This window comes from Sinocyclocheilus grahami, unplaced genomic scaffold (genome assembly GCF_001515645.1).
Source record: "Sinocyclocheilus grahami isolate Dianchi unplaced genomic scaffold, SAMN03320097.WGS_v1.1 scaffold265.1, whole genome shotgun sequence".
NCBI classification, from domain to species: Eukaryota; Metazoa; Chordata; class Actinopteri; order Cypriniformes; family Cyprinidae; genus Sinocyclocheilus; species Sinocyclocheilus grahami.
The window spans coordinates 596,079-614,559 of NW_015505444.1; the positions used below are offsets into that span (position 1 = coordinate 596,079).

Sequence of the window (18,481 nt, forward strand, 5' to 3'; positions counted from 1 at the left end):
AATAATACATGTGTCTTTTATGTGTTGTCCTCATCATTTCACTAAAGGAATAAGCCACTTGAGAGCATGACAGATTTGAGTAGTCATTCGACCACAGTAAAATAAAACCATAGCCTCCAGGGGCTTATTGCAAATATTAAAAATAAATATTAAAAGATTGGGGTGAGGGATTGATCTCTATGGATCTTAAGGAAAGAGTGTCAGAAATGACTGGTTAGAAAGATAACGAGCCTTAATGGTGGTGGTACAGTGTAGTACAGATGGGGACACAGTGGTGTGTCCAGACGATGGTTTTGACTGATTAGCATTCATTTACTATAGTAGAATTCACCCATTTCAAGGTACTTCTATCAATTCTAAACAGTGGGGGATAAAGGACTATATGATTTAGTGCATCACTCACATCTCTGCAGTTTATCAAGAATAATAGTGGCACAGGGATTCTTATAATACAAATTAAACCCAAAATGTAATAAAAAAAAAAAAAAGGGAAGAGTTTTTTTTAATTCCGGTCTACAAAAAGTGCATCTGTACAAAACAGAACTGTACAAGTTCTGTACAAAAGTCCTCTTCATACACTTTTCTAAAACTGGTCACACACACACAAGGGGAAAAAAAAAAGCCAAAGTAGCGGGTCGATCTCGCAGTCTCCAGGTATCTGGCTTGTGTACTTTTACTGTACAATTTCAAACTTAACTTTCATTCATAACTTAAATGCAACATGGCATTTTATATTTGAAATTAAAATGTTAAGCAATAATGGTTCTGTTCTTCTCCACCAGAATAGTGACAATAATCAAAGTTAGCCTACTTCCAAAAAATTAAATAAATTCTAACAGTCAGCTCAATCAAAAATAATCCAGTATGTTTTACAATAAACCAGAATGTTAAAAGTCAGTATAAAACAACCAATGAAACAAACGGCACTGCATTTATGCACAACACATTTACACACCGAATCCATTCCTGCAAGAACCTTTAAATCAATGTTACATTCAAATAAGTGACAAACTATACAGACTCAAACCCCCAAAGAAATGGTTACTTCAGAGCAAGTCCGACTGCTTAAGAAAGTGTAGTTATTGCATTAATATATATTTTCTGGAGACAAGCACAAGGTCCAAAAAAACCAAAATCTGTTGTACACAAAACATCCCTCTTCATGCATAAAATAGATCTTTAATATTAATTTTGCAGCAAAAGACCGTTAGAAAGAGTCCAAGATTAGGTGAGCAGTAAGCACTGCCATCAAACTAATTTGTCAAGCTAACCGTTAAGCCATTGCCGGAGAAAGAGGAGTTTAACAATGACCTTTGTGCATAGTGGGTTCTCAAAACATGGAGAAGAGGACATGAGGAAGAATAATCTCTCGCTCTTAATACACTGCTGTGAAGCTTTAATGACAAATAAAAACAGGGATAATTAATTTATCTCCTGTGTCGTCTCGAAGGTGAAGAACCGCGGTGTTTCTGGAAGTATCTGGAACGCCGGCCAGTACTTCTAGAGTCAGCTTCACATGAATTAGCTCTGTTTGTGGAGTGGCGTGACCTTGGTAAGCCCCGCCCATCTCTGTCCGGTCTCTGTTCTCCGATTGGCCGCCGCTCTGCAAACCGTGGGTCTGTGGGCCTGTCATTCGTCCGTGGGTTATTAGGATATACCAAAGGTATTAGCCGCGGCGTAGACATGTTGCTCGTGTCACGCTGGGGGTGGGGCGTGGGGGCGGGGCCTGTTTCCACAGGTGCATGTATAACAGGTGCGGTCACAGTGCTTGGTCTCCTGATTGGGGGATAAGAAAGACTGCGGGCCGGCGGTTCTTGTTTAAGAATCTGCCTGGCGTCGCTTTCAAAATCATTTTGCATGGTTTTGATTATAGTTTTACGTCTCCTAGCATCCTCAAACAAAGCTCCCCAATCACTTTGTTCCTGCAGAAACACATTAAAAGCTGTCAGAAGTACACAACAGCACCTCTTGTGGTGGGTCGAGACAAATGAATGTATAAATACTGCATGCATGTTACCCTGAGGGTGCGTAGATGTCCCAGTATGAAGAGACTAAATCTGGCTCTGGTAATGGTTACATTCATTCTCTGCCGATTTCCAACAAACCTTAAAAAGAAAGGAATGCAATATTTGAACCAACAACATGAATATTTAAGTTGAATGATATATAGACTATGCACGCTTACCCAATGGAACCAGTTTCACTGCTTGCTCTCACGCAAGACACAATGATGCAGTCCATTTCTCTGCCCTGAAAGCCATCGACAGTATCCACATCAACCCTAAAACACAATTACACGTCTTTCAACGGTACATACACAAAGTATATACACACTACCGGTCCAAAAGGTTTGGAATATTATGAATTTGTAATCATTTAAAAAAAAAAATTTTTTTTTTTTTAAGTAGTTTGAAAAAGCGCAAATGTTAATTCTTTCTTGTGGCAATCTGCAATAAAGTTGTTTTAGAAGTTGAACATGGCATTGATGAAAGATTATAAAAAACATCTTTTCTTAAGTAAAGTTGCACACTGAACACTCACTGAAGTTGCTTGTTGTCGATGCCTGAACCCCTGATGGCTTCCAGTATGCGTTGTTTCTGGGCGTTGTAGGGCGTGATGACGCCCACTCGCACGGACTGCTTCTTGCCCAGCAGCTTCAACAGCAGCAAGACCAACTTGACCTCTTTGTGGTTTGAAAATGAACTGACCAATGGAGAAACAATAAATTAACTGTTCAGACAACGAAAAGTAAATTAGTAAAGTCTTTTTCTTACTCGCTCTCCTTCTTCTCTATCCCATCAGTCACATCGAACACTTTGTAGGGCTTGAAGGGCCAGCTGAGGGAACGGCGCTTCTGAGCGGTCTCACTGAGGGACAAAAGGACACAAATCAGAAGTCCGTATTTCTACTTGATGACCTTGGGTGCAAATTCTAAATTTTTTGCCACACCTCCCAATGCAGATGAATTACTAGCCAAAATTTTTGCAGTTTGCCATTTATTTAAATGAATACATTCTTCCTGATAAATGGCATTAGGACATTTTTTGCACAACTAAATTGTCCTTTTGCGACTGTTAAGAGCAAGACCGTTACCCTTTGTATTAACACTGAAGCCAGACAAAACTATTAATAAAAATAAATAAAAAGCAGCATTAGCATGAAGCTACTTTACATCACAGAATGCAGCGTAAAGATTCAAGGCCAGTCACACCAAGAGAATATTTGCTCCATAAATTCAGCACACCAGTGTCATGTATCACTGATATACTATTTTAGTTTGTTAATTAAATTTATATAATAAATTTATATATATTTTCTGGTTTCACATTTTGTTGTGCATGCGTGTAATTTTTATTTTAATGTCTATATAATATATTTATTCATTTAGTTTTAATTATTTTTGTACTTCAAACCATTGTTACTTTAGTATCACTGATATACTATTTTAGTTTTTGTAAATCTTTTAAATTAGATTAAATTTTTATATTTTCCATTTTCATTTCGGTTTTAGTTCACATTAATTGCTGTGCATTTTTCATTTTTATATCTAGTATCTTTTTTAATTTAATTTCTGTTCAAATTCATTTCATTTATAGTTTGTTTACGATAATCCTGCTGCAAACCAGATAAAATACCAAAAAGTACACCTCTATTACAGCCATATTGTTCAACTGAATATTCCTATAAATCTCACCATCACTGGATAAACAGGGCTAGATATTGCCAACTACTTCACAGGTTGCGTCACATTATCACAACTGGATCAACTGGAAGCTACTTCAAAAGTGCCAGAGATACCCAGCATGTCCACAAAAGTTCCAATCTTTCCTGCAGCACACTTCACCTTTCATAAAGCATCTGAATATCTGGAGTGCTTTTTTGCGGCGCTCGTTTAATACACCTTTCATCTGCGGTTTACGTTGCATTTTCATTTTATTCTCGGTATGAATAGACCTTCACAGCAAAGTGAGCGTAAACTGCACAGGATGGCAACATCTGTGTCAGTGGAACACGTTTCTTGAGATCTGCAGATAGTATAGGGTGCGTCTCAATCAGCTCCCTAGCTCAGTAGTCAGGGCACTGATCAGGGAGTCAGCCATTTAAGGGCTGTCTAAATCGTTCCAGTGCACTCCCTGAGAAATCCCACAATACACCACAAAAACTAGGGATCATCGATGCTCACTATGCTACCTTACCAGAAATTACGTCACATTTCTGAAGTGCAAAACAAACATGACGACACACGCTAGAAGATTTGAAAAGATATACTAAAGAGAAAAAAAAGAAAAGAAAAAGGGGTTTATTTCAGCATAAACGCACATCTCTAGACAGGTAATGAACACATCTAGAATTAAAATTTGGCTGAAATGTTGTAAGAACATGTAACAGAACGATGCGTTTAAAAGAATAAAAATAGAGATTGGTCCTGCCTGTCGATTAATACCAGCAGTGACATCTACAATGTTGTCCGTTGACATTGTTTCTGGCAGCATGACTACTATGTACAGAGTAAATCACTGTCCCAATGCGCAGTGAGCCTGGGAACTTACCAGTGACCGGATTAGTGTACACGATAAACGGATTCACAAGCTGATACACAGTGAGCTGAATGCAGAGTTTGCAGTAAGCAGCTCACCGTGTTGAGCACTCACCACACACACAGTCCTCTCAGCGACCTGAGGAGTCTTAATTCAGACTCGGTCATAGCCGTCTGCTCCTGAACATACTGCCTGCACTGGCCCTGCCTACACATCATAAACATGACGAGGAGTCTGATTCTAGACCATTCTCTTCTCTCTCTCTCCCTCTCAACACAAGTTGAAACGCTCCAAACCAACAAAGAGCCGTGTGTGCATACCAGTCGTCCTTGAGAGCGCTGTTGTAGATGTACTTGGAGGGAAATTCACAGATGTCCGGGTGCATGCGGTACTGTACGCTGAGCAGGAGGATGGGATGGAGTTCTGGGTTTGACTGATAAAGACTTTTGCATAACCTTGCCATAAGAGACTGGTCGTAGCCAAACTCCTTTGCCTTCTATTGAAACGCGCACACACACACAAAAATCAAATCAAATCAAATCAAATCATGCACAATGCATAGACAAAAAAAAATTTCTGCAGCTTTACTTTATGGTCACTTCTATTTAACCCTTATGCCGTTCTGAAAACCCTTTAACTAATTTGGTGTTGTCAAAAAAAGACCGGCCTACAAAAATAAATAAACAAACAAAGACTTATAAATCAGTCATGCTATATTATTACCAAACGTTGGATCAAATCTTTATCAACTTGTTTTCTTTCAATTAGCACAGGTTTTGGTATTAGTTTTTGATCATAGGCCTCAATCATCTGAGCTTATGCACGTCTGTTTTTGAGTGAACACTGAAAAAAGCATTATTTTTTGATAATTTTGGCAATGTTCACTCAACAACTGAAGTGCATAAGTTCAGATAATTGAGGCCTATGACTAATCAGCTCCAAATAGAATGACAAAACCTGTGCTAATTGAAGTTAAAAAGATTGAATCCAATATTTGGTAATAACATGGCATAATAAAAACAAACAATATAGGACATTTTTTGTAGGCCTGTCATTTTTGACTGGGAATACCATAAATGTATTTATTAATGGTTTATGAGGAAAGTCGCCTACACAAAAAAGACCTACACAGAAAATTCTAACCATTTGTTTAAAATTGCAGTGCACAAATACTCTGACTAATATGGTGAGTTACCTGGGAGACAACCGTTGGTGGAAGCTGGTTGGGATCACCAACAAGGATTACAGCAGGACTTTGGTACAGGATGGGAATCAGAGTCTCAGTTTCTTTAGCCTGACTAGCCTACAAATGTGCAAAGATGAACAAAGTGGCTAGGAAATATAGTTGTTAGGAGTATTAGTGGATTTATGATATAAACCTTATATTCTTTAAATAAACACTGATAAGTGCACACCATGACAAAAGCCAAATAAAACATGATATTACGAACATCATGTAGTTTTGATTGTGTCATCTTAACTTTGCACTAGCAGAGATTGTTCATCGGAAATGTCAATTGACGGTAAGTAAAATTATAATACTTTTGTATTCGACCAAATATAAACACATTTCATGGAATCAAACTATAAGAGATTTTGGTACCTCATCGATGATGACACAGCTAAACGGTTCATGTCCGAGACGAGCATTCTCGAGGACAGTACTTCCACTGGTGCTGAGCGTGCAGCAGATCACATGAGCATTTTGCAGCACAAGAGCTTGACTTTCCTGTCGCCTACTGCGACACTAAGAAAGAGACAAATGTACGTTTGTTTGTATTAATAGAGCAAGTACTGTGAAACATGTCTGTGAACAAATGGGACGATTTACCTCTTTAATCTGCCGACTCAGTCCTTCTCTCTCCTTCAGAAGCTGCAACTTCTGCTCTATCAACATCTTGAACTGTCAACCAACCCATGAATAAAATTCAAGACCGCATTAAAACAAAAATAAATGTGATATCCATATTCTTTGTCTCTTAGAAAACTGTGTGTGGAGGATGCATTACCTCAGAAGAATCCTTCTTGGTCTTTGCACATCGCTGGGAGAGATTGTCAATATTTTGGTCCAGTTGCTCTTTCTGCCGGTGTATGTCAGCTTCTACAGTTTGCTGGGCTCGCTCTACACACACACACACACAAAATACATTAACACCACAAGCATATGCATTAACTATTGAAACGTAAATGCATGAATTTCTCACGTGCTCTAGCTTTAGTCTGGTGGTCGAGGCTGAAAGGTTTTAGTGACTTCGAGATGGTCCTTTCACTTCCCAATCGTACCAGGTTTATGTCACCGCAGTTACCTGTACACAAGTGTTGTGTGAAACATGCTCTAATGTGACAGTATATGGCATACATGCTTTTTTCAGTCGTCAATGTGTGCGCAAGCTCAGAACCTTGAGGAGCGGTGATGTTTCGGCATTTCTCTTTAAAGATCAAAATGACTTTCTTCATCAGACTGTCGATGGCAGCGTTTGAGGGTGCACAGAGAAGAACACGGGTCCGTCGAGACTTGGAGTGAAAGTTCCCCGCAGGAGCAGCACTGTTAGTACCCTGACCAGATAACCACACAAAACACTCAGCAAAAAAAATCTAAAAAAAAAAAGTAGTATCTTGAAAGCTGCAGATTAAGGTGTCCTTGTGAGCATGCACAGTACGCAGGCATAAAGATAAAAAAAAAAATAATAATAATAATAATAATAATAATAATTTAAAAAATACCGAAGACAGTAGTTTGTACAACAGGCCACCAATGGTTTTACTCTTCCCGGTTCCTGGAGGACCATGAATGAGGAGAAATTTTGGGGTCTTCTGCGTTCTCTGTATCATGGCAAGACCACAAGCTATTGCTCTTGCCTGGTCCCTGTTGAACTCCTAGAATGCAAAGAAAGAAATGGCAAAAGAGAGAGCACACATTATGACAACATGTGGGATCAAAATCAGGTTCACTTATTGGACTTACACATTCATCCAACAAAAGGTACTCAAGCTCAAACACAAACAAGAACAGTTGTCTAGGGTTACATTGACGCAAAACATTTTACAAAGTGAATTTGGACGAAAATGCTTATAGCCAAGCACAGCACATTTGGTTTGCATCCCTTATTGGACACGCCCAGTTCAGTTTATGAACTCTCTGCTAAAGAAGTGATGATTTAAACCTGGTGAATTAAACAAAGGTGACATTCAAAATGTGCAATGCTTTAAGTCCCTGGGACCAGGATTAGGAAAAACTGCTTCAGATAAACCCAAACTCACCGGTGAATCCAGGTCCGGTGGGCTATCCAGAGTGTGTGTGAAATAAGACCCATTTGGAGCAAGAAGAGGTCGCAACATTGGTCTATTTCGCAGCAAACACAGCGCACGGAACTCCCGGAATATGCTGATCAATGACCCAATAACTTCACAGAGCACAGGTTGGGAATTCACAGAAGATACATTACCACGAGTCTGAATCGTCAAGTTTAGGGTTGACCTGGAACCTGATGAGGGACAGCGTAATGAGACAGTGGACAAAATGTACACAATCCCATGACACAACACAAGTCACACACCTGGATCTCTGTTAGAAACACTGGACCGGGACACATAACCGAAATGAGGATGTGGTTCATGGAAATTAGGTTCATCATGGGCATATGCCCCAGTGTTGTCAGGCAACCAAAGAAGCACAAGGTCATCTTCTTTCGGGTAGAGTTGTTTCATATCAGTTTCCTGAGAAATGCTTGCTACAAAAAGTAGTAAAACTTTATGAAATGGTTGATACTTGAAAGTATACCCCCCCCCCAGCTGAAACAATTAAATATTGTAATTGTATCAGAATACACTTTACTGAACATGGCTGGACTTACCTGTGAAGCTGGCACTAGCTGTGCGATTGCTGTATTCGATACCCTGGACTGTTAGGTGAAGCTTGACTCTGCCCTCTTTGAGCCATTCACCAGCCATCTATTGAAATTGATTAACATTAACACTGGTACAAAGTCCAATTCTTATCTTTGTTCTTGTCCTACTGCATAGCACTCTATTACAAATTAACTGTATAAGATTCAGTCCTAACTCCATCCAAATATTGAGGCATTACAGAAATAAGATGTAGTCCCACCTCTTCAAATGCATTAATTTGCAGCAGGGGATACAAGGTGCTGAAGTACTCCAGGTAGCTGGGAAACGTAACTGGCACCTTCTTCAGCGGTAGTTGGCAAAGATCATGTGGACTCCCAAATGCTTTGTAATTGTCAAGCATCCTATATTCCCATTTAAGGATTGCTTGGGTCAAGACTGAAAGGTCAAACTTCAGGCTCTGATCCGTCGCAGGTACTGGTTTGTTAACTGGAGGCTCAGGTCTTTGGTATACCTTGTAAGATGGTGGCTCCAAGGTAGAGCTTATTTTAGTACTAGTGACCAATTTAGGAGCATAAGGAGATTGCTGTGAAGGAAGTGGCTTCGGGAATTGTGAGGGATGGAGAGGTTGAAATGTTTTCGGAGGTGGCTTTGTTGGGGGCAGTCGGGGAATCTTCGCTTTAGCAACATTAGCACCAGAAGGAGGCTTAGCTCCTTTTTCCATTTCAAGGACAAGTGAGGCACTGCGGGAGCTGGGGGTGTATATTTTTGTAGTGGAAGGTTTGGCCTTTTTCTGAGACATGGGTGACATGCCAGGCTTCAAGAACAAATGATCATCATTTCCACCATTATGAGTTAGAGTTGGTTTAGGTGTCAACACTAGTTGCCCCGGGGTATCTGACTCACTATCCGTATCAATGTCCATGTCAACCGGATCTCTCTGGGTAAGAAAGAGTTCTTCACCATTTTCTTCCTCCAACTGCTCCATTTGAGAGCACAGTTCCATATCGGTGGGTTCCATCTGAGTGAGGAACATCCCTTCTTTTTCATCATCATCATCCTCCTCCTCCTCCTCCTGCTCTTTTGATGCCCAAGTAGGTTTTTCTTCTTCCATGTTGACATCAGCAGTCTCACTGACTTGGAAGTACTTGGATTCTATTCTCTTATTATTTCCAACCCCATCACCTTTAGAACTGGTTTCTGATGCAGCATTTTCATTATCCTGCTGATGGTCAGGATTCGGCGGAGGACAGGGAAAGAAATCACCAGCCTCGCTGCTTGCAACTGTAGGTTTCGGCAAGTGCACTTCACCCGGCTGATTGATCTTTGCTGGTTTGGAAGCGAATGTTGCGATGGCTCCTGCTGTTGTTAGCCTCTGATGCTTCTCACGACTTTGCCTGAAAAACTGAATATCTTGCGATCCCAGAAGTTTCTTGTTGCTTTTTACAATACGTTTCTGTGGAGAAGTCTTAGTGGCTCGACACATTCGCCTTGTCTTCTGTTGTGGTTCCACCTGCACTTTTTGGCCATGGCACCTCAGTTTAGCAACACAATCCAGGGAACGCTGAGAAAGTTCAAAGGCTTTCCTTTCCTTCTTTTTTAATCCTAAACGCTCTGCTGTTGATTCTGGCTCAACAACTTTACGCACCTTCTTTGGAGGAACAATGGCAGGGGTGCCATGTGAACTGGGGGCAGAAAAATAAGAGGAAACACAGCTGGAGGACGGAGAAGGTGATATACCACATGAGGATGGAGTAGTTGAAGAGGAGGGTTCCTCTACGTCCTGAGATGTGGAGTTGCGTTTCCAGGGGTGGCGTCTGATTTTTTGCGCAAGGGCATCAATTATCAATGGCTTTTTCTTATCAGATGGAGTTGTTTTTGCACTTCTAACCAGCAGAGGTTTTGGTTTGACAAATTTATCCCAGCTTTCTGCAGTACTGGATGCTTTGGACCATGACGATGCACATGAATCCGCTGGCTCTTGTGGCTGCTGCTCTCTGATCTTATCTTCTGCTTGCTGACAGGCCCTCTCAGTGTCCTCATCTAGAATTAGTTCAGTCTCTGAACTTGGAGACGCGTCACGAGGAGCTTCATCCACCTGTGGTTTGAGTAGTTGGTCTGATTTGGGCTTCTTCGTCAAGACTGATGCATCAAAATCTGAATCATCCCAGGAGGATGCCACATATTGCTGGGTCTCAAACTCGAAGACCTGTGATTCACTGAGATCATCATAATCACGACCCGGGCTCTCAGGCATGACACGATCTTCTGGAGACCTTAGGATGTCATTTGGCCTTTCATCGTTACCAGAATCCTCATCAGAGATAACAATGGTACTGGACTTCACATTTTCCAGTGAGCTGCCCATGGACCTGTTATGAGTTTTTCCAACAGCACTACTGTCAACTTCGGAGTCGCTAGATTCAACCTTGGGGTTGACCGATTTTATCAAACGGGTTCGTCTGACATCAAGGGGTTCATCGTCATCATCCTCCTCCTCCTCCTCCTCATGGATTATGCTTCATTCTGCCATAAATTATGCTTTTTATTCTTTAAAGGCAAAATCACTGTACTTCTTTTTTCAAAATAAATAATGATTGCCTTTTGAAGAGCAGACCCACAATGACAAGCAGTGCCATGAGTGTATTGCATTTAAAGTCCGTGTAAAGACAATTCACAATTGTTTCTCAACAAATTAAGTTTTAGAAATTTATTGCTGAAAACACGTTACAAAGACGGTGAACAATGTAGTACTGAATTGTGGAGTTACTGTAGACCTTGAACATCTTTTACATGTTTAGACCTTTGGGAAGTTGTGGCCTAATGGTTAGAGAGTCGGCCTCCTTGGGATGGGATAAATGCAGAGCACTAATTCCTAGTATGGGTAACCATACTTGGCCACATGTCATGTCAAATAGTTTCTCACCATTTTTGGGTTCAGGATTTTTGGACAGGCCTGAAATCATGTCTCGATGACGCACTGGAGCATGAGCGCACAAACTTCAGTGGTTCGTCCGCTCAATCACGAGTTACTGTCATTACCGTTAGTTACTACAGCCTACAGTTTGCTTGCTAGCTATGCCTTAGTCACGTAAATGCATGCATGGCTGTGTAAATCCAATTTATCTGCTAGGAGTATCCATTCAGGTTGTAGCAGTATTTGACAGTTGAGAGAGGCGGCAGCTTTCCTGTGAGCGGGCATGGTTTCAGCACTGACAGCATTTGAGAGCAGAGAACACTGCTATTTTTTTCAAGATTGATAACTTATTTTATTTACTTTTATCATTCAAATTTGGCTGGGTGGTTAACCTTTTTCTGTGGTGTGACAAAGTCCATGTAAAGCAATATTAAATGTGTTCGGAGTTTAATATTGTTCCATGCAATGACTGCATTTCAGCATTGTATAAACTCGTCAAGACTTTCTTACCGCATGGTTTTTTTCTGGATGTTCTTTATTTCCGCAACATAGCTGGCTGCTCCGGTGATTGTCTGGAAAGCCATATTAGGGTCAACCTGACCCCAGATCTTAGAACCAAGTCGGTCCAGAATTACCATAAAACAGTGAAGGGCTGGCCAGAATGGGTCAGAAGCTGGATTGTCCTCTGAAAAACACAATGGAACTTTTTAAGAGGACCCATTTTAAATCTACTGCATCCCATCACATCATGACATACCATTTTTCAATCCTTCCATTGTGTTGAGTATGCAAAGTGGGATGTTAAACTGTCCCATGAACAGGGAGTCCATTGCCTCAGCGCTGAGCTGTGTTAGTAACATACAGATACCTGTAGGGCACAAAAGAACATGACTTCAAAAAGGTGACACTCACCAAGTGATGAACAATGAGAACCAATTTTGACAATTCCAGGTCAACCTGACACCATGTCATATACAGCAAGTTTCAAGATTAATATGCACCCGATTAAGACAGTGTTACACTTATTTTACAGTAGGCAGACACTAGAGCAAACCAATTCCTCTCTTTCAAAGATCCAGTTTCTATATTAACTTTCACTGACCAAATTTTTAGGCAATCCATGTTTTTCCACTGGTAGGGGTGCTATTACGCATTAAATAAAAATGTCAAATAAAATGGTCGAACCCATTAAGAGGTAGAGGACCGTGCAAACTTTGGGGCATTGGGGGGAAAAAAATTAATAAATAAATAAACAAAAAAAAAAAAAAAAAAAAAAAAACAAAGCCGAGATGCCAGCTGAATTGGTCTCTTTCCAAGCTTCCATTCTTAGTGTTTCGTTATCAGTCTCTGTCCAAGAAGCATATTAGCCACGCTTTAATGCATGTCACTCCCCTTGCTTTCCACAATTATTAGCTCTCTCGATTCTTCAATTGTGGGATTATTTAACCCTCTCCAGGTGCCCAGAGGCATACATTTTACATATGAGCTGTCAAGGTTTTAATAATCTTTGCATGCAGCGTGCACATTACGCATTCTTGCACCCTTCATAGACAATCTCATTCATGTAGGCCACGAGGCCTTTAAAACGCATATGACTCATGAGATCAAAACAACTTCTACAAATGTCTTCTATAAAATTTCATCAGAATTGTAACCACCCGCTGCACCACACGAAATGAAGTTGGATATGGGAGCGTGACTTACACAGATCACGGTAGCAAAGCAGGTACGGATACTTAAGAACTTCGAACAGCGGGAAACGGAGACGGTCGTGGAATTCTGCAGGCGAGATCTTCGACACTGGCTCCTCGTGATCATCTTCGATAATAAAGATATCGTCCTCCTCCAGCTCCTGGTCCAGAACGGTTCCCAACAAACGCACGAGTCGAGCTTTCTCCATTTCCCACAAACGCTGCAAGAGAGTGAGAATTAGTGTCTATGAGGTCACATGCAAGCTCAAAAGAACACCACATTTACCATAATGTATTTACCAGACGCCTTTATTTAAAGTGACTTCCAAATGAGGATCTAAAGCAATTAATTTATAAATCCAACAATATTCATAACATACAATGCCAGTTTAATTAGACAACTAGATTAGAAAGCAAGCTAGAGAAGAGATGTGCGGAGTAGAAACATGTTGAAAACAACAAGGTCTTCTGTTCAAGAAATGCATGTGCTGATAAAATGTATAATCTTGAATGCAACACAAGCTGCTTTGAATGAAAGTCTACTAAATGCATAAATGTAAATGCATAATTTGGGATTTCCATTACTAGAACACATACACTCAACATGTGGTTTGTCTTGCAACGGATTATCCATCTATTCAATCTCTCCTGAACGTCTATCATGATTGTGCATGTAAATAAGGAATCGTTACATCTTGGTTATATTGTATTGAATTGGTGACACCACATTGGAAAAACCGTCATGAATCCAATTAATCATAAAAACAGACCAACTTCCTGCACTGAAACAAGCATTTATTTTTGGCAGAACATAAAAATAACATTGACTACATGGATATTTTTGACTTAATCTGCTATAGATAACTTAAGTCCAGACTACTTGAGACAGATTTAGTAATAGCATTCACTTGTTCCATTTACTTCCATGGCTGTTGTTAAAAACGCACTTTTGACCTTCCTAGAGCATAAATTTCAGCATTTTGGATTAAACAGAAGGCACGCGTTTCTGTGCAAGTTTGTTGTGATTGGAACAACTTGAAAGTTTGGTAGTGTGCGAGATCGACTCGTGCGTTTGTTAGGAACTGTTCTGGACAAGGAGCTGGAGGACGACGATATCTTTATCGAAACAATCTTTTTGCATTTCTATTTGCTCCAAAACCAGAAAAAAATTTTTTTAAGTCAATGATAGTGTTTCTATGACGCCGACGCCCCCCCCTCCCCAAAAAAAAAACCCCAAGAAACAGATTATGGGTATTTTTTTATGATTATAACTTGAAATTGATTAGATGCCAACTTTGCCGTCATTCCCTCAGTTGCACTTTAGGTTCACATGGCCTTCAACATTCTTTTGATAAAAAAAAAAAAACGAGGCAAATACACAGAACAATCACTTTGTGACAAATTTAAATGTTCTGACAGACTAGTTGGCAGTCAAAATAGGAACAAAATAGCCAATTAGTTAGGCTAACACAGCGGCAGGAGAATTAGGGAGTACTGGGGAGATCACGGAGGAGAAAAGAACAACACCTGCAATGAAATCATTGCTTAAAAATGTCCGTGTAAATAGCAAGCGAGATGGTCAGACACTCCGCAAGCATTTCAAATTTGTTGTCTCCAACAAATAAAGTCTGATTTTGGCATCTGAACTCTGCAACTTGAGTGTTTCATGCAGAAAAGAGGCATTTTCCCCAAAGAATATTAAACAGTGGAAACCGGTTGCAGTTTGTGAAAAGGGCCCATACAAGAGGATTCTTGGATCGGTATTTAACATTTTCCATGTCTTTACACAGCTGCTCTGTGCCTGCTCAAAATTCTGCATAAAGACAGACTAAATTAATCCTGCTTTGACCCCACCTCAGTATGAAAGTAAACCTCCGAACCTCATTAAATGGTCCGTGTTAAAACGAAATGAAACTTCAGAAGTACTTCTGTTCCACCTTTGCAGAGCAAATTTGGAAGACTTTTGCTTGTGGTTTGCGTACCTTGTGCAGATCAGGGACCTGGTCTCTGGCTCGATGATACTCCACCACACACTCCAGACAGCAGCTGAGGTCTTCATTCAGAGAGTCCATCTCTCTCTCAGACAGCCGTCCTGAGCTGTAGTGACGCAGCATGGTGACGATCGCCACGTCACCCTCCACCTCCAGGGACTTGGTGCACCACAGACACTTCTCCATCACGATCACCTGTGCACACACAGACACTGACAACTTAATGCAACACAATCTTAAAAGGATCCAGGAATCTTCTCCATGCGTTTCTACAGCATTCCTCTCTCCTCATTCTCCAAAACGCCTTCATGCATCTTTTTAGCAGCTCATTACACAAATACAATTTTCATAGCACTTAAGTTAAATACATTCTCGATCATAGATCTCAAAAAATAAGTGGATTAAAGGGATGTCGTGTTTAGGACAAACTGCATTATGCACTTTCCCCGTGTAGTGTCGTCAGCCGCTGCTCTGAGGAATCACACTCAGTCAAACTGAACAAAGCCGAGAAGTTCTCGGCAGAGAAAAATCTCCAGAATGTTTTTCAGTCTCTCTTTTTATACAGTTTTAACTTTAAGGTGAGGGGTATACATGTCATAGTGTTTTCCTTATACATACAATCCGATTCCTCCCTAGAGAAAAGCCCCCCCAAGTCTTATGGTAAAGAAAAAAGCCCCACTTGTATTTTTCCAGATGTTTCTTCTCTGAGGGTCTTTATATTTCAGCTATGCAGGCTGTTTTACACCCAGGCTTCTAGGATTATAATGGAAGAATAACTGTATAAATAAATGGCTAGAGTCGCCTTGATTAATTCATATTTTGATTAATAAAAATCTTCGACACCCGCAGCAGCTCACTCAGTGTTCTCTATTATTCAGATGCGCTCATATCAAACTACTGTATATTGGTATAAACGGTACTGCCTCATACCATATTGCTTATATATTAAAAAAAAAAAATAACTCGATATACTGCCCAGCCCTAGCTAACAGCAATTTGTCCAACACCTGAAGATACCTTCATACAGATTATTTGTGTAACACACACAAAATCCAACAGTCAGTCAGTCAGTCAGTCAGTCAGTCAGTCAGTCAGTCAGTCAGTCAGTCAGTCAGTCAGTCAGTCAGTCAGTCAGTCAGTCAGTCAGTCAGTCAGTCAGTCAGTCAGTCAGTCAGTCAGTCAGTCAGTCGATATACTGCCCAGCCCTAGCTAACAGCAATTTGTCCAACCCCTGAAGATACCTTCATACAGATTATTTGTGTAACGCGCGCGCGCGCGCACACACACACACATATATATATAAAATCCAACAGTTTCTCTCACACACACACGGTTGCCAGAACTTAATCTTAAAAAAAAAAAAAATAGGGTAGCAGCATTTTAGGCTTTACGGATTTAACTTCACATAAAAAAAAAAAAATAAATAAATTATGCATTTCATTACCTAATATACTGTTAATATTCCAACCTACTGAAGTTCTAGGCTAATATCATTTTGTACCTTTGTAAAATAATAGGGTAGCAGCATTTTAGGCTTTACGGATTTAACTTCACAAAAAAAAACATTTCATTACCTAATATACTGTTAATATTCCAACCTACTGAAGTTCTAGGCTAATATCATTTTGTACCTTTGTAATAACCAGCATTAACAGGTGGTGATGAGAAAGTCACATGATGATTCAAAGCTCATCACAAACCGCTTTTCCACAAGCTGGAGAGAGCAATACTAATATATAGAAGGTGCACAGTGTCATTCACACAAACACCCTCATGGTGACACCCGATACTGAAATAATGCAATTACATTTCCTTTAACAACATTAGACACTAGATAAAACTAATGTACACAAATGATAAGCGTTTCAATGAAAAACAAATGTGAAGGGTCACGCAGGGAATTCTGGGAGTGTCAATTTACAATACAATTACTTTTTTTAAACTTCCAAAAAACGTAATTTTAAAATTACATTAAATGCAATTACAGTTATTCCCCATATTCAGTATGGAAACTTACTGTAGCATTTTTAGTCTTTTACTGTTAAAATCACGATCACTTTTACAGTGAACAAAATCAAGTGCATAGCGAAGAACAGTAAACAAACTAGTAAATCAGAGCATAAAATATCTTAAGAATCAAAGTTAACACACTTATACACTCCATATCAGGGAAGTTGTGGCCTAATGGTTAGAGTCAGACTTGTAACCCAAAGGTTACGGGTTCGAGTCTCAGTACCAGCAGGAAATGTAGGGGGGCAGGAGTGAATGAAGAGAGCCTTTCAATACCCGTGACTGAGGTGCCATTAAAAGGCACCAAACCCCCAATTGCTCCTCGGGTGTCACTGCTCCAGAGTGAGTGTGCCTACTTAACCATATTTTGGGGACAAATTTGAACCCAAAAGTGAGCAAAAACCTCCATTTGGGGACATCCTCATTTGTAAAACTGAGATATATTGAAAAAAAAAAAAGTTTTTTTTTTTTTTTTTCTCAATTGTAAAAATGCAGAAAGTTTTCTGTGAGGGGTAGGGGTGGGTTTAGATAAAATAAACTAATCGATAGTGTATTTCACATACTATCAGTATATAAAAACAATAGAAGTCTGTAATGTCCCCATTTAGATAGCCAAGTAAACATGCGTGCATGTTTTTTTTTTTTACAAGAGAGTGTTCCCACACACACTTGAAATCTGTCTAATAACTATACACATCGAGGTCAACAATATGCCCTGCAGCCTCCACTGTATGATCGTACACAACGAAACTTATAATGCATTCACTAGAACAAGGGTGTGTCAGTTAGCGTAGTGTTCAGCTGCACATACATGGTTTTCTATAGGAACATGTGAATCTATATTAGGTTTTAAATGATGAGAAACGATTTCTGATGGTCAGATCAGTGGATATAAATGTCCTTTGGATGCCTTCTTCGAATTATCCTACAATACCATCAACACAAAAGCATATGAACAAGACAAGAAACGAAACTGATGAGAACCCGCTGTGTTTCCTGCTCTGACTTGCACACAGATTTTACACAAACCAAACCAAAGCAATTACAGAGTCACACACACACACACACACACACACACACACACACGCGCGCGAGAAATACCTTCAAAACAAACAAACGCGTTACCCACACGGCTCCAACGGAGGAAACTTTGAGTCTTTCAGGGCTGTTTCATCTCATTCCCACACTGACAAGGCTGTAAATACCTTATGTCCCCTCAACAGTGTGTTTTACATGGTCTCTTTCTCTCGGTCTTCTCTGCTTTCCTCTGAAAACACGCCTGCTGCCGTGACGTCAGGATGTGGGCGTGTCTGTCCATCGCGCATGCGCAGCACCACAGCGTGGGTTTGGCGGAACATAAAGCGCTTGTGTTATTGAACTGGCCTTGTGGGTAGTTGGGAAAATCACGTGCAGGAGGAAGATAATCACACTATAATTGTTCAAGGAGTAGTTTAGGTTTCAATAATTAGTTTTGAATTACACGGCCGT

At 40.1% G+C, this 18,481-nt stretch overlaps 1 protein-coding gene across 1 annotated transcript; it reads right to left on the minus strand.

Annotated features, from left to right (window-relative positions):
- Window positions 1-164: 164 nt before the first annotated feature.
- LOC107599396 (probable helicase senataxin) lies at window positions 165-18,310 on the minus strand. Its single transcript, XM_016290975.1, has 22 exons — window positions 18,095-18,310; window positions 14,975-15,178; window positions 12,969-13,213; window positions 12,059-12,192; window positions 11,812-11,986; window positions 8,647-10,903; window positions 8,393-8,489; window positions 8,096-8,269; window positions 7,800-8,023; window positions 7,263-7,415; window positions 6,938-7,094; window positions 6,743-6,844; window positions 6,548-6,660; window positions 6,370-6,441; window positions 6,142-6,285; window positions 5,734-5,841; window positions 4,859-5,034; window positions 2,775-2,867; window positions 2,542-2,703; window positions 2,186-2,281; window positions 2,018-2,105; window positions 165-1,922 (listed from the first exon to the last, which is right to left on the minus strand). Exons 2-22 carry the CDS (start codon window positions 15,167-15,169, stop codon window positions 1,428-1,430), a joined length of 5,460 nt encoding a protein of 1,819 aa, XP_016146461.1. The 5' UTR covers window positions 15,170-15,178; window positions 18,095-18,310; the 3' UTR covers window positions 165-1,427.
- Window positions 18,311-18,481: the final 171 nt, after the last annotated feature.